Here is a 14,146-nt window from a genome sequence, read left to right as displayed (position 1 = left end):
GTTGAAGGTGCCTGAAGTGAAACCTATCGATGATAGAAATCAGAGTACGAGCTGCTTTTATATGAGGTGGTAGGCAGAAGGGGGTCATACATGTGGGGGTGTACGTGCCCAAATAAATTGGACTGGTGAACCTTGTCGAGGAACCGAGCATACGAGCCTTCCATAAGGAAGACACTTCCATGACATTCTAGTATCACGATCATGGTGACAAGACACCATAAAGGAGCTTCTTCACCGTGGATTTCTACCAAAACTGTAAGCGCGTGGATCATCAATGTCATTTGCAAAGTCGCAGGATTATTGCGCTCCTCTCGCTGTTCCGCACTCCCTTGTACGAAATTCCAATTAAGTTGGTATTTTTGGCGAAGATCAAGAACGTGCATTGGCAGATGTTCCACTTCTCTGGACTTCCAATGGCATAACTTCTAGTTAACAGCCTCCACGCCCTTTCAAATAGACGGCCAACGCCGATTGCACCACCTTTACGAATCGTGGTCCACGCCACGCTGGCATATACACGGATCCACAGCAGATCAGTAAGCACCGGTAAACTTTGGAGAAACGTAACATTCTCGTTAGTTCGACAAGTACCCCACAAAACGAAACACCAAATGTGTATCCTTCTCTGGAAGTCCTGGGATATAGCAATGACACGCTTGTGCACATCATTGGTTCTGAGATCGACACCGATGGCTTGCTCACAGTCAAAGATGATGATGGTCCTATGTTTTCCTGTTTGATCAGATATGATCAGATACGTCTGCAAGGAAGAAACCGATAGTACTTGACGAGGGACCTTCATAACGCATACCATTTGCCTTGTATACAGGGGAGGGCCTGTCGCACCCCAATTGCAATGGGGGGTTGCCTTAGAGGTGAAAAGTGGTGGAGACGGACATGAAAATCCTCCGCCAGTATGCGCATAGTGCACAATCTAGACAGAAGTGCGTACGCACTGCCGTCCTACCTAAAATCGCCTGGTTGGTCTACGGACCGAAATACTCGATATGCCAGGGAGAGCTGAGAGCGGTGGGGTATCCAACAGGATACAGAACCGCTATACGGAAGAAACCTGGCCAGATAAGGACGGTAGCAGGCGCAAAAGTTGGCCATGCTCGGGGTTGCAGGGATATCCGGGCGTGATGGAGTAATAGTGACATATGGTGACCAAGGTAATATGTAGCCTTGCGATGAATGAGCATAGCAGGCAACGTGCAATGAAAGTTGTAGCGGATTCTTGAACATGCAAGGAGAGTCAGTACGTATACGTATGTTAACGCATTTGATTTGTTCGGAGGCGTCATTGGGATGTCTGCATCGTCGTCAGGGCAATATTTTCAGTAGGTGCTTCCTATCCCGTGGCCCTATGAGAATCTGCTCTACGTAGGCATAACTTATGCCATCATGCCAGTGCTGATACCGGCAATTCTATGGGTTTAAGCATCGAAGTGAGTAGTTGGCGTCCGAAACCGGTAGGATTTACCTCTGAAAAGGGGGAAGGTGTGGAGGAGACATCCCCTATACTAAGCACATCTCCTCACATCATCGTCGCATCCGCCATCCGACATACCCAGAATCTGAGGGTGACACGAAATGAGCCTTATACGGTTTCTCAAGTGTTTTATCACCTTTCATTCCCGATTGGCGTTGTGCCGGCAAGTACTTACAACCTCCTTATCACATAGCTTCTTTGAGACACTTGCCTCTAGTATTCGGCATCACTTCCGCACCTACCATGAAAGCACTGCTTGAAGTTCCTGTGCCGGATTGACAAGTGAACGGTGATTAAACTTGTTCACCTGTTGGTTACGTCTGATTCCCGGTGTCGGTTCCGTTAGGGTTATTACCTGCGAGAGAGCCGTGGAGGGGAGGACTCTCGATGTTTTAGTTTCGCAGAGGTGACTTGGCACTAGCCCTTGCCGAACCCGCATCGCTGGTTTCGTGAGACATGCCCCGTCATCGTGTAGTTGTATTTCATGCATCCAACAAGTTTCTGTTTGCTAAACATTCAATCATGCGCCGCCGTCCACAATCAATAGAGGCCATCGCCATCAATAGTGGCTTCCGAATGCTGGCTTTCGCCATGGGTTCCCGCCATCCTGGAAATGCAAAGCACATTCCGCTGTGTCCTGGAATCAGCAGTGAGTCACTGTACAACAGAACTGGCATGGGGGCATCACTTCCAGAACATTTGCGTCAATAATATGAAATGTCAATGTAAAAACCCGATGGTCTTCAGCATGTGCTTGTGGAGAATTTCGTCACTTGAAGAAGTGGTGTGGTGGAGCTGAGCAGACTCACTGAGTGGCTGAAGCGCTGACGGAGCGGAATGTCATCAAATTTGCCCCACCACCAGAGTCCAGACGCAGGTCCCACCGTCAAACCTTGCGGCACGCCGTCCAGCGCCTTAAGCACACGACCGGGTATTCCAATGGCACAATGTATGACACGAGCGTCTTGCCATGAACAAGCTCCAGCAGGCCCCAGCACGTTGTTTCATCGTGTTGGTCTTAAAAACTCGTGTCTGGATGCGTTTGACCAAGACAATTTCTTCTTCAGGACCACATGAAACACAAGCGCATCATTGTAGCGAGTTTTCTGGATCCGAACCGAACCCCATGCCCCCAACGACCAACACAAGTCTGAGGCAGTTCTCGTCATATATACAATATGTGTCAAGATTGCGGATGCTCGGTGACGTCTTCAACTTTCTTATCGTGCAGTCGGTCGTCAATTTCGCGTCCCACTTAGTTTTGGCCTCCTGAGTTTCTGTTGCCTGATAAGCGTCCTACGTCTGCTTCCTGTTCTACTTCACCCTACCGGTGGGCAAAGTTAGATATGTCCCTCTATTCATTCGTCGGAAGCAAGCTTCACCTCCATCTCCAGGTGCGTGTGGTTGTCAGGAGATCGCGGTGTATTCTGTGCTCATGCCGTACTTCCCAGCCTCTGGTGCATCTTCATCCTCCTGCGCCGATCCTTACCGCGTTCGTGCTCTTTACGAGCGTTCCCCTTGTATGTGCTGGCCCGCCGACCTTTGCTACCGATCTGGCGCTCTCGTGGTGGAGGAGGCTTGCAAGGTTGGATCCTACCCCGGGTCGAGTGGCTACTTTGTTTCAGGCACTTATACGTGCACTCACTGCGACATGTCTGCGCATCCGTATTACCATGCGGCTTCCTGTCCTATGGCATGGTGGACATTCGAAACGTCCAGGGTCTGACGCGTACCCTACGTCCCATGCAGAAGCTCGATACTGGCGGCTTGCGGAGCGGTATAGGCAAAGACTCTATTCCGGCGGCACACAAGTCCAGGCGCAAATAGCGTTAGGGTCCAGGAACGGGCGCTCGCGTGTCAGTGCACAGCTGGTGGAATATTATATACCCCGTCTACTCCCTGTGTACCGTGAAACGGGGAGGAACGTGAACTCCCAAGAGGCGGATGCGACATTCACCATATCACCAAAGACGTACTGTAAATGGCACAGAATGGTATTCCCGGATCGGGTAAGCAGGGTTTCTTTTTATTAACGTTGTTCGCTACACATAGCCTCTTCATCTAGCCGCACCCGACCCTCACTCAAGCCGCTCGACGGATTAAACAGCACTCTTCAAGGGACCTTCGTGAGATCCTCCGTATTTCGCGACTAGCCCCTGTTAGAAAGGCCTTTCGTGCGGACGGACATGAAGAGAGATGCGCTACGAAATACCGAAAGCTCTGGCAAGCGTACCTGGACCAGAGAAGTATGGATTTGGTCATAGTGTTCGAGTAGCTGCCGTCGTATGATGGACCTGCACGTTCCATGGGGATTACATCTTCGCTCGAGTAGTGAGATTTTGCAACCAGCTGAGTGCCCCAAGACTGGTTAATTGTAAACCCAAGCTCGGACATTTTCGGACTGTATGTTTGTGTTCCAATTCCAGTTGTCACAGTCCCAGGATAGAAGCGATCCGGCAAATACCCGAACACGAGGGTGTCTCTCTTCCTCGCGACGACGACTAGTAGGTGTAGAAATTCCTCGCCAACGTTATGAAGCCATGTGTTTCTCTGCAAATCTTTTGGATGGAAAACGGGGACTAATGATTTATTCTGACATACTTGTACTTTTCAGATAAATTATCTCCCACCTTCGGATACACTGATGCACTGATTTTTACATCTGTGCCTTGCGCATCAAGTTCCTCCTCACCCGCCTTCTCTGGCTTCCCAATCCCTCACCCTTCCCCCATTGCAGGTAAGGTACCTGATCTTTCTCTACGCCCGCTACACCCCCCTCCTCACCCTCTCTGAAGTCGAGCATGCCCCATATTGGTAGTTCAAGCTCGCCTTTGACTAGTACGCGTGCGTGTCTCAGAACGGATGGTGGAAGTGGAGTAAGGACATGAAGATGTGTCAACGATGAATGTGAAGGCGTCGGCGATGGATCACTGGAAGAGAAAACCCCACGTATGAGTGCGAGACCAAGACAATTCGACGTTGAAGGATCGGGTGGGGGTTGACCAGGAGAGTAGGGTAGCGAGGAAACCCCTTGATCCACTGGCTCTATCTCCGCCTCTTTCGTGCTTTCATCGTACGCCGCAAGGCCTACCACTGCGCCATTGAGAACACCAGGCAATTCCGAAGGGATAACGTCCTCATACCCGGAGCCCACCAGGTACACCCTGTCAAATGCACTCTGACAAGAAACTTCGAATGGGTACCGCGCACACAGTGGAAGTGTAGCATCCCAGCATTTGGCCAAGACCTGGCGCAGAGCGACTGGAGACGGTACAGCAGAGAAGGGAACCGAGGCAGACGGCTGCTGTTCTGTAATGAAGGGTGGAAAGGCTGCATGGAAGTAAGACAGGATGTTGATATTCCGATGGTCGGCGGCCGAGTATACATGCATATTCGTCGCCTCTGCCTGTATAGCTTCCAGTTGTACACGTACAATATCCTTGGCGGGGGTGCAAAGCGGGAAAGCATTGTCCCCAACCAGCTCGGCTGATCGGGCGGGCCAACCCCATTCCTCCGAGCCTTCAATCTCGAAAACGTAGGAAGGCTCGGCTAGTGCTTCAATCTGTGCATTAAGGTCGGCACCGAGGCCCTTTGTCCAGCCCATGGTGTTGACTACAAGTGGGATGACATCCTCGACACGACCGTCACTAGATGACGAAGTGTCAGTGAGTGCAGGGATGTGCACTTCTAGTTTATATGTCTCTAGAAGGGATTGTATTGCAGAAAGATAATAAGAAGGATTTGCGCGAGGGGTGGATGATCCAATGTATTGCGCCCTGTAGGGTAAACTTGGGTGAGTAAAGGGAGGTCCTGAACGGGGTGTTCAACTAAATTCTTCGATAGCAGAGAGAGCGACGCTACCGAAAACATGGCTCTCTATAATGGTGAGAGCAACCATGCCGCCAGGAGTAAATTCAGATTGACCAACATCACACTCAAGGAATGCAACGCGCCGATAACTTCGGGGAACATCGATCAGGATGAGAAACAAAACAAGGACGTTAAATAGTAGCTGACCGATTCAAGAGTCGATTTAGCAGAGTGCGAGAGAATGTACTTTTTCCAGACTTCTTTGGTCCTTTAACCACACAGAGTGGCGTCACAGTAATGTCGGTCTTGCTATTAGACGCAGGATCCACATATGCGAGCCCAGCCTCCCAGGAGGGCGGGAGAATAAAAGGCAGCGTATCCTTTGTACTGTGAGATACCTTGGAGGATAGATGAGTGGGATCAGCGTGACAAGTTGATCACCTACGAGACGTAGTTCGGGGATTCCGATCTCAGCTTGCGGGGGCGTCCCGAGGTGGTTTGAAGACATTCTCAAAAACTCTGCATATGCGACCTAAACCCTCCACACCTGTGCTCGCGTACTGAATCAGTACGACTGTCGCGTCTGGGTTTGCGTGAACATTGGGTGGTAACAGTCGCTGCGACGTTTTCAAGTGGCTTTCCTTAGAAGTCCACGAGATCACGGGTATAGGCGACGACCTTGGTGCGAATACTCGGTGTTGCGTCGCCGAAGGACCGAGCGCGACGCCGCATAGTTTTGCACGACCTTGGAGCACAGCGAGGAGGTAGACACCGAGGAGCGCGACGAATTCATTGGCATTTAGAACCAAGACCATCCCCCCATCGCCCTGGAACCCCATCGCAGAGAGATCATCATGAGTGACAGCGAAGGTATTTTGGCCGAGAACAGGTAAAAAATTGGATATCACGGTTGGTTCGGGTCTGGGTGCTTCGGGCTCTGAGTCGAGTTCAATGGGACGTGAAGGACTCCACTCTCCGAATGCTTGAACCGACGCCGGATGGGGCGTTGACTGGGCAGGTCGCTCGTTCGCCTGTCTTGCAGAGGCTTTGCGGGCTGCGACGGCACTCAACATATCTTAGCGAAGCTGTAGTGCAACACAAGCTTTTCTCAACAAAAGACAACACCACCACCCTCAACGCTTGCTAACGTCCATAAAATTGCTCGTTGCTCTGTCCCGCCGCCGCCAGAAGGTGTAAGTGTATTAAGTCTTACGGCCGGTCTGACACTGCTGTTGTGAAGTCCCGTCCACCAACGAATGTGCCGCACTGATATGACTGGGTGTGACCTTCTTCATAACTACAGACTTGGGGGTTCTAGGCATTGAGAATCGTAAGTCTCTCGGATACCCCATCTACTACCGTTATTTGACGTGACGTTGGAATTAGAACCTCTGGCCTCATCGTGTGTTAAGCTTGCGCCATCCCTCGTCATTTCAGCCCTGGCAACTCCTTCGTCGGGTTTTATTAAACCCTACTTCTCTCGGTTCTCCTTCGAAAGAAACACAATGCGATCTATTATTGCACGCAGAGGGCCCAGGGAGGCAATGAGAACACAGCCCTGGCCATACGAGGTACGCCGGAGTTGTCTGGGAGCTCGTTGCTTATACTACTTCTTTCCTCTAATAATATGTGCTTGTTCGCTCTTTTTTGTCTAACTCTGATGACAGCGGTGCGCAGCTTGGTGGAGTTCACAACAATGCCCTCCGCCAAATGTTTGTAATTGCGCAGCTTCCATTGACACCTGCCCGAACTCTTTATCATTTTACCTATTGGAAAATCCATGCACCAGTTTCCATACACTGATTGGGTGCCACGGTTTGGTATTTCGCTTCCCCGCACGTTCATGTTATTCCTGGGGTACTTCGTGTGGTGCTTCCCTGATCTCAGATCACGTTTATGTCCGACAGGGCAACCGATGAGAAGCGACGCAGGAGATCTATCTTCTGTATGGTCATGAAACCAGGTACTTGTGTATGCACTCTAGGAAGAGCCCAGCGAGGTAGTCGACTAGATGAGGTGGTGCCGCAGTGCGGCGATTGGCCTGCAGCTGTAATGAGACCCCACGCTGCAAACTCCGCGAGCGAGCGGCGCAGGACTGTGCCAGGACCTACTCTATCTTCGAATGCTGATCCACCTTTGTTCTTGTATGGGAAGCATGATGGTGTGCTCTGTTCCCGCAGATGTACGCCCAGTGGTCCCAGGAGGTGAAATATGTGCTCCACTCAGTGCTCTGTGGATGAATCTTTGTAGTCGATCCTTTCCGACCCCGCAGCGTATGTTCTGACAGCCAGGCTATGTGTCAGTGGAACCGCCACCGACAACACCTTGGAGGGTCATCCCCGTAATCCGTTTTCCGCAGCCCCTTCGTTTATACCTTCTATCCATATTATCCCCATTCATACGGTGACTGGAGCTATGTAACCCACTGAAACTCAATCCCCGTCGTGGCTTCAAAGTAATCCGGGTGAATGCCTTGGTTAAGTCAACTCTTTTGGGAAATGTTCAGTTGCCTGCTATAACTATTACAGGCCGCAGTATCCCATTTCGAAAGAGCTTGGAAGTTATCAAATGGACATCATGCAGTCGGAAAATGAAAGGAATCGCTGTCGTAAGTAGTGGCGCCTCTGGCAAAATTGCGCTTGATCTTTTCCAAAAGAAAAGGCGGTTTCATTAGATTCTGCAAAAGGGAATGTGGAGTCTAGCAGGAGAGGCACGAACTTGAGGTGAAGCCCTTTTAAGTCGACCCCGTGTTAGCTTCTGTGTGGGAGATGCCGAAACATCCAAATGCAGTTGTCACGATGTTCATGACATGATGCCCTAGAAGCATCTTCCTCGATGGAAGGTCCATACGTTCGGTTTTTCAACAGACCTACCCGTTCTGATCAACGTAGGTGCATTCACCCCCACATATGTACATGACCCCTTTCTCGCCTTGGCCTCATATAAAAGCAGCTCGTTAGGATATTGCTACCTCATCAACGGATTCTCTTGAAGCGACTTCAACATGTCTATTTCCCCTGGTCTCTATAGGATCACCACTCACCTCAGCCCTAACCCAGCCATTGGGGTTAACCCGTATATTAGGTCGGGAATCAAGCCAGTTATTGTTGCACCTCCACAATTTTCCCCCGACGGCACAACAGTAAGTTCACTCTATGTGTGTGGGTTTGACGTTATTTATTCTGCAGTGGGAAGTAGTACAGGAGGAAGATGGCCAATTCTATCTTCTTGTAGTCAATAGTGCCAATATTCGCCCAGAAGAAGACAAAGTGTTTGCATTTTACAATGGGGTACAGGGCGAGAGATGGAAAATCGTCCACCACCCACTCCGCAGGGGTTATGTGTAAGTCAGCTGTCTTGACTCTCAGGGTGGCTGTGGATCATTAACGGTCTGTCATAGCATCTTGAGTGCGGATGAATCGCTTGCTTGGCATCTTCCCAACGCCGAATATGAAACTCAGGTGCTCCAAGCCTGACACCGATAGTTATGACCATACATTAACCTCTGTTTCAGGTCGAGCTCAAGGCCCTGGGGATCCTGCCTGGCGAAGGATATTACTTCAATTTGGAGAGGTTGGTCGAGTAGATGTGTGGGTCTGAGTTCAAGTCGAAATTTAGCGGTGAACGATATGTATGTTGGCAAGGAGTGTTCTGTGTATTGCTTACATGAATGAGTTGTGATATCAGTCGTGTTCAACAATCGTTGGGTGATGAGACACTCTAGTACATATAACAACAGGTCGCAGTGCTATCCCCTTCCTGCTCTTACTGCTCCTGTGACACAGGGTATGGGAGCATCCCGCATTGGGTTGAAGACATCGTCCTCGAAAACTCTACATGCGACATAAAATACGACTTTTCGAACTTGGCTTGCATGAACATCTCCTAAGTCGCATGTCCGTAGAAACCCACCAGACCACCGGTATAAGCGATGATCTGGGAACGAGTCCGCAACTGTGGGTCCATGAAGGTGGATAATCGATGCCACTATATGATGGCCCATTGTGTCTCTGTGTTGGCTGTTCACATCAGTCATCAGGAAATTAACACTTTACTATTTTTGACCTTTTTGTGACTTTTTTTTGACTTTTTTGTGACTATTGTGACTATTTGCGACTTTTTGGGAAGGAACCTACTATCTGTACTTTTTTTTTGATCATATACAGCATTTTGAAGAATGAAAAGAGAACAGAATCTATTGAGACAACTAAGTGATGATATATCTAAACCAAGAAGACTAGAAAATGTCTGAAAATTCAGAGATATTGAGCCATTGGTGATGATGCACACTATCTGAGAGAAAAATCACAATATCTCTTTGGAACCTCCATCAATTTGAATGTATGTGGTATCTACTGAAAGCTATGAATTAGGTGGTTTGAACAAGGCCAAAATCAGCAAGAAAAGTGCAGCCATGCCTGCAGGACATGGGTAATGATAGTAGATTCCTTCCCAAAAAGTCACATTAGTCACAAAAAGTCAAAAATAGTAAAGTGTTATTTTCCTGATGGTTTGTTCAAAGATTGGGAGAGCTGGGTTTCCTGCCCGTGCAGACGCCAACTTTACGAGAACGCACAAAGAGAGGGGATGGATTCGTCTCCTAAGAAAGAGAAACACGTAAGAAGGTGCAACCAAAAGCCAAGTTATTAAGAGCGCGCTACCATAGTCTACTAATCGTCCTTCTCGCGCATAGCCCGTATCACTTCCTCCTGCCATATCTCGCCAAACTCCACTATATTTCGGTCTTCACTCAGTGTCAATGCTTCGATTGGCATCCTGTTGTGCTGATATGCTGGCATATTGCGTGTTGCGGCAGGGTGAAGTGATGAATCGATCACACGGAGATCTGGGAGGAATGTCCGGCTTGCAGAGGCACCTTGGTTTTCCCTGGACAGCACCTCGTGAAGCTCCTCGTACGTGAATAACAGCGGATCTGTGCGTGGAGCATAGGGATTGAAGTCGATGATGTGTCCGCTTGAAAGATCACGTGTTAATAGGAAATCAAAAATATCTATTCAGTAAGTCAGAAGTCAGATACGATCTGGTCTGGGTAACTAGTGCACAAAGTACCTGCAATCCTTCCGTGAGAAGGTCCAATTGGGTCGGAAGATTTCCTGCCAGAGGTTGTAAACTGTTGTCTTGATTGTGGTTTGAACTTCGGGGTTGATCATGAAATCGTAGAAGTTTGTGTCTCGTTGCGATATGCCTGTGGCGTAGCCTATATCTAGACATGAACGCAGCTAATGGAGAGGAACCTCACGACTATGGTCCACTGGGTACCATTTTCGAAGTACAAGTTCTAGTTCGTAGTCCGGCAGATCATCGATCTTGCAGCCGTCGAATACGCTTTCGATACTGAGGTCGTGCGCAATGAAATCAGACGATTTCAGAAGAAGGTATACGTCCACTGGGGAATGTACATTTGAGCGCAGAAGACGCCGGCAGCACCCACGAAGCGTCCTGTAACGTCCATTTTGGCAAACCCAAGAATATACGGAAGGGGAGCTTACCTTGGGCGATGAAAAGTTCAGCTTGGAAAAGACAGCTTTGTATTCTCTAATGACAGACCTTATTCGTTCGTCCAATTCTGGGAAGGAAAAATGTCCCCCAGCGATCGCTGTGTCCTCGTATTTGTCGTCGTCGTCGTCATCAGAAATCGTGCTTTCAACCACCCTGTCATCGAGTTATCCAAGTTGCATTCGTGACCAATATTTCTTTGACGAACACATCTTCAGAACCGTCCGGGACGAATATGCTATCAGATTCTAAGTAATGCTTGAAGTCCTTTCCCAGCGGTCTGATGATGGTTGATTTAGGAGACGCGCGAATGAAAGATGGGTACCAATTGGAGAACTGAAAAGCGAGAATATAATCTGGAGTGAGAGGAGGGAATATATCATCATTATTGACGACGCTCATCGCAAGGTCCTAAGCTATTGGTGAAAGGCAACATATCCCCGCGACATCCTCTAAATCCTCCTCACAAGTATTTAGTATTTGCTACAGTGACTTTACCGCCGTGCTATCATTCTGTAGCGTGCTGCCGTTATAAAAAAAGCCCCAGTGCACAGTGGCGGATAATCAACTATCTTCAAAAAGCCCCTTTTCCACAGTGCACACCTATCCTGCACCCCACATCGATCTTTTCATTTCCAAAGTGTCTTTGAGGATGGGGTTAATGGACCTGTGACAAACCTCCATGTCCTTCTTGACGCGGTCACTCCAGAACTCAGCCAACCACCACAACGTACCGAAACCACACTGAACATGGCATTAGATTGCGCATCAGAGAACGTGCGGGCGAAAACGTTCGCTGGGTGGCTTGTGTAATCCTTGTATTGCCCAAACCCTCCACACCTGAGCTCACGTACTGGATCAATACGACTGTCGGGCCTGGGTTCGCATGAACATTTCTAAATCGCATTTCCGTAGAAACCCACAAGATCACCAGTATAGGCGACGATCTGGGCACGAGTTCTCAATGTTGCGTCGACGAAGGTCCAAGCGTAACGCTGCGTAGGTTTGCACAACCTTGGCGTACAGCGAGGAGGTAGACACGAATTCATTGGCATTCAGAACCAATACCACCCCCTCGCCGCCTTGATATCCCCACGAAAGTCATCATGAGTGAGGGGGAAGGTGTAAAAAATTGAAGATCACAGTTGGTTCATGTTTGGGTGCTTGAACCGACGGCGAATGGGGCAATGACTGGGAAGACTGCTCGCCCGCCTGTCTTGCAGAGGCTTTTTGAGCTGCGGCGGCACTCAACATATCTCAGCGAAGCTGGAGTTCAACACAAGTCTAGTTTCTCAGCAACATATGATGAGAGTCAGACAACGCTAGACAACACTACCACCCTCAACGTCGGCCAACGGGTTGCGTCGTATTATATATTGACCTGCCCCATCTCGGAAGGCATAGCTATTGCACTTATGACCCAAGACTGCTTTATAAAGACCCATACATCAACGGACGGTGCGACGCCATGTCCATGTGCTGTCTGGCTTGCAACGTTAAACATCATACGTCCTTCGGGTGCCGGCTCTATCTACTACCGTTTTCTAATGTCCTTCTGACCTGGCACGTGTGTAGAGTGCGTCAAGCGTGCACCATCCCTCGCCCTGGCTGGGGTCCAGAACGATGAAACCCCTTCATCAGGTTTCATTAAACCCCACCTCTGGGTCTACGGCGCAATCTGTCATTTGTGCTCCAAGGGCCAATAGATACAGTACGTGAACACAGCCTTGACCATACGAAGAACGCCGGAGTTGGTCCAAGAGCTCGTTCAGTGCTAACGTGCTCATTGCTCAGGCTACTTCTCTAACAGTGTATACTTCTTCCCTCTCCTCTCGATTCTTTGTTGTCTAATTTTATTATCAATCGCACACTGGTTGGCAGAGTACATGACAATGCCCTCAAAATATCAATATCCTGCGGAATTTCCGTTGACACGTGCACGGGCTCCTGCACTGTCCTTACCATTTCAATATATTGGAAGACCCCTGCACCAGCTTCCATATATTGGTCGGGTGCTGAGGGGATATACGTTTGGTATTTCGCTTCCAGATGTTCCTGGGGAAGCCTTTGGGGAAGCTTCCCTGGTCCCACATCACGTTTATGTTTGATAGGGGCAGCGGTCAGAAGCTACGTTGCTCCAAGGTTTCCCGCGCCCACCGACCCACCGGAGACAGGCTGGACTACCTGCGTATATGTGAAGTCCTAAGGCTACAACTCGTAAGGATGGTTTGAACTTGTTGGTGCTGACTACCTTGTTCATGCTGAACCAGTCACTAATTGACGTACTTCCCGTGTTTGGGATTCCCCCCTTCGCATGGGTGAAATGTCGCTCGCCTTCCGGATGTGGCCTCCGGCAATAACCTGTGGTTCACTAGACCGGTAACCGGAACAGGCACCCCCCACACCTATTCCGTGGTCACATATAAAAACAGTTCGTACTCCTACTTCTGTCACCAACAGTTGTCACTTGAAGCGTCTTCAACATGTCTATTGTCCCTGGTCTGTATAGGATCACCACTCACCTCGCCCCCAACCCAGCCATTGGGGTTGACCCGAGAATTAACTCTGCAATCAAGCCAGTTGTCGCTGCACCTCCTGATTTTTCCCCTGAGGGAACAATAGTAAGTTAAATCTGTTCATGTGCGGGTTTGAAGCTAATTATTTTGCAGTGGGAAGTGTTACAGGAAGATGGCGAACTCTATCTTCTTCTTGTCAATAGCGCCAGGACTCGCGATGACGACGACAAAGTGTTTGCGTACTATGCGGAACCGGGTGAGAAGTGGAAAATTGTCCCATCCAGAATACAGAGGGTATACGTGAGTTGGCCGTCTTAACTCTTAAAAGTGGCTGTGTTTTATTGACGTTTGTCATAGCATTCAGAGCTCGGATGAGTCGCCTACTGGAATCTTCCCAACTCCGAATACCACTCCCAGGTGCTCTAAACATGACCCATTCGGTAATCATGACCATACACTAACATCTGCTCAGATCAAGCTCAACCCCATGGGCATCCGGCCTGGCGAAGAATACTTCTTCAATTTGGAGAAGTTGGTCCCGAACCAGTAGATGTGCTGGTCTGAGTCTGAATCGAAATCTAGCTGCAATCAGTGTGTGTATTGGCAGGATGTGTTAGTTGTATCGTTTACGTCGCCGAGTTGTGCAATGAGTGATGTTGTACTGAATCTTGAACCTCGCATGACTGGAACTCACCATGGAGGGGTGAGCACACTCAAATGATCACAACAGCAACAGAACATGGACAGGCATGTGATCAAGCAATTTAGCATATATGCTGATACAGGGCAATCACAGAAAGAGAGAGAGAGA

At 49.2% G+C, this 14,146-nt stretch overlaps 5 protein-coding genes across 5 annotated transcripts; 3 read left to right on the top strand and 2 right to left on the bottom strand.

The window, feature by feature from the left end:
* The first annotated feature begins 2,867 nt into the window (after positions 1–2,867).
* F5J12DRAFT_770225 (uncharacterized protein) lies at positions 2,868–3,892 on the top strand. Its single transcript, XM_051742238.1, has 2 exons — positions 2,868–3,501; positions 3,558–3,892. Exons 1-2 carry the CDS (start codon positions 3,166–3,168, stop codon positions 3,765–3,767), a joined length of 546 nt encoding a protein of 181 aa, XP_051599076.1. The 5' UTR covers positions 2,868–3,165; the 3' UTR covers positions 3,768–3,892.
* Positions 3,893–6,423, bottom strand: F5J12DRAFT_838536 (uncharacterized protein). Its single transcript, XM_051746039.1, has 5 exons — positions 5,809–6,423; positions 5,748–5,771; positions 5,510–5,700; positions 5,354–5,451; positions 3,893–5,302 (listed from the first exon to the last, which is right to left on the bottom strand). Exons 1-5 carry the CDS (start codon positions 6,373–6,375, stop codon positions 4,149–4,151), a joined length of 2,034 nt encoding a protein of 677 aa, XP_051599075.1. The 5' UTR covers positions 6,376–6,423; the 3' UTR covers positions 3,893–4,148.
* Positions 6,424–8,306: 1,883 nt separating this feature from the next.
* F5J12DRAFT_893785 (uncharacterized protein) lies at positions 8,307–8,888 on the top strand (the record flags this gene model as incomplete). Its single annotated transcript, XM_051747686.1, has 4 exons — positions 8,307–8,444; positions 8,491–8,645; positions 8,703–8,763; positions 8,817–8,888. 4 exons carry the CDS (start codon positions 8,307–8,309, stop codon positions 8,886–8,888), a joined length of 426 nt encoding a protein of 141 aa, XP_051599074.1.
* Positions 8,889–9,728: 840 nt separating this feature from the next.
* F5J12DRAFT_928001 (D123-domain-containing protein) lies at positions 9,729–11,221 on the bottom strand (the record flags this gene model as incomplete). The annotated part of the gene is made up of 6 exons (XM_051749425.1): positions 9,729–9,902; positions 9,964–10,313; positions 10,377–10,508; positions 10,563–10,762; positions 10,871–10,975; positions 11,028–11,221. 5 exons carry the CDS (start codon positions 11,219–11,221, stop codon positions 9,973–9,975), a joined length of 972 nt encoding a protein of 323 aa, XP_051599073.1. The 3' UTR covers positions 9,729–9,902; positions 9,964–9,972.
* Positions 11,222–13,302: 2,081 nt separating this feature from the next.
* On the top strand, positions 13,303–13,653 carry F5J12DRAFT_783595 (uncharacterized protein; the record flags this gene model as incomplete). Its single annotated transcript, XM_051742869.1, has 2 exons — positions 13,303–13,440; positions 13,489–13,653. The coding sequence occupies 2 exons, from the start codon at positions 13,303–13,305 to the stop codon at positions 13,651–13,653; spliced, it is 303 nt and encodes a 100-aa protein (XP_051599072.1).
* Positions 13,654–14,146: the final 493 nt, after the last annotated feature.

Source organism: Pisolithus orientalis, assembly GCF_024613125.1.
Source record: "Pisolithus orientalis strain OTSU chromosome Unknown F5J12scaffold_18, whole genome shotgun sequence".
Lineage (NCBI taxonomy): Eukaryota > Fungi > Basidiomycota > Agaricomycetes > Boletales > Pisolithaceae > Pisolithus > Pisolithus orientalis.
Note: the sequence above shows the minus strand (reverse complement) of the source record. Positions and strands in the feature narration are given on the sequence as shown.

Bases quoted from the DNA above. Each gene is read 5' to 3' on its own strand.
- F5J12DRAFT_770225 (XM_051742238.1), top strand. From the start codon at position 3,166: ATGCGGCTTCCTGTCCTATGGCATGGTGGACATTCGAAACGTCCAGGG. The intron at 3,502-3,557 runs GTAAGCAGGGTT...CTCTTCATCTAG, and splicing joins GAATGGTATTCCCGGATCGG to CCGCACCCGACCCTCACTCA.
- F5J12DRAFT_838536 (XM_051746039.1), bottom strand. From the start codon at position 6,375: ATGTTGAGTGCCGTCGCAGCCCGCAAAGCCTCTGCAAGACAGGCGAAC. The intron at 5,772-5,808 runs GTCTTCAAACCA...CCGCAAGCTGAG, and splicing joins TATGCAGAGTTTTTGAGAAT to ATCGGAATCCCCGAACTACG. The intron at 5,452-5,509 runs GTCAGCTACTAT...TGTTCCCCGAAG, and splicing joins CTAAATCGACTCTTGAATCG to TTATCGGCGCGTTGCATTCC.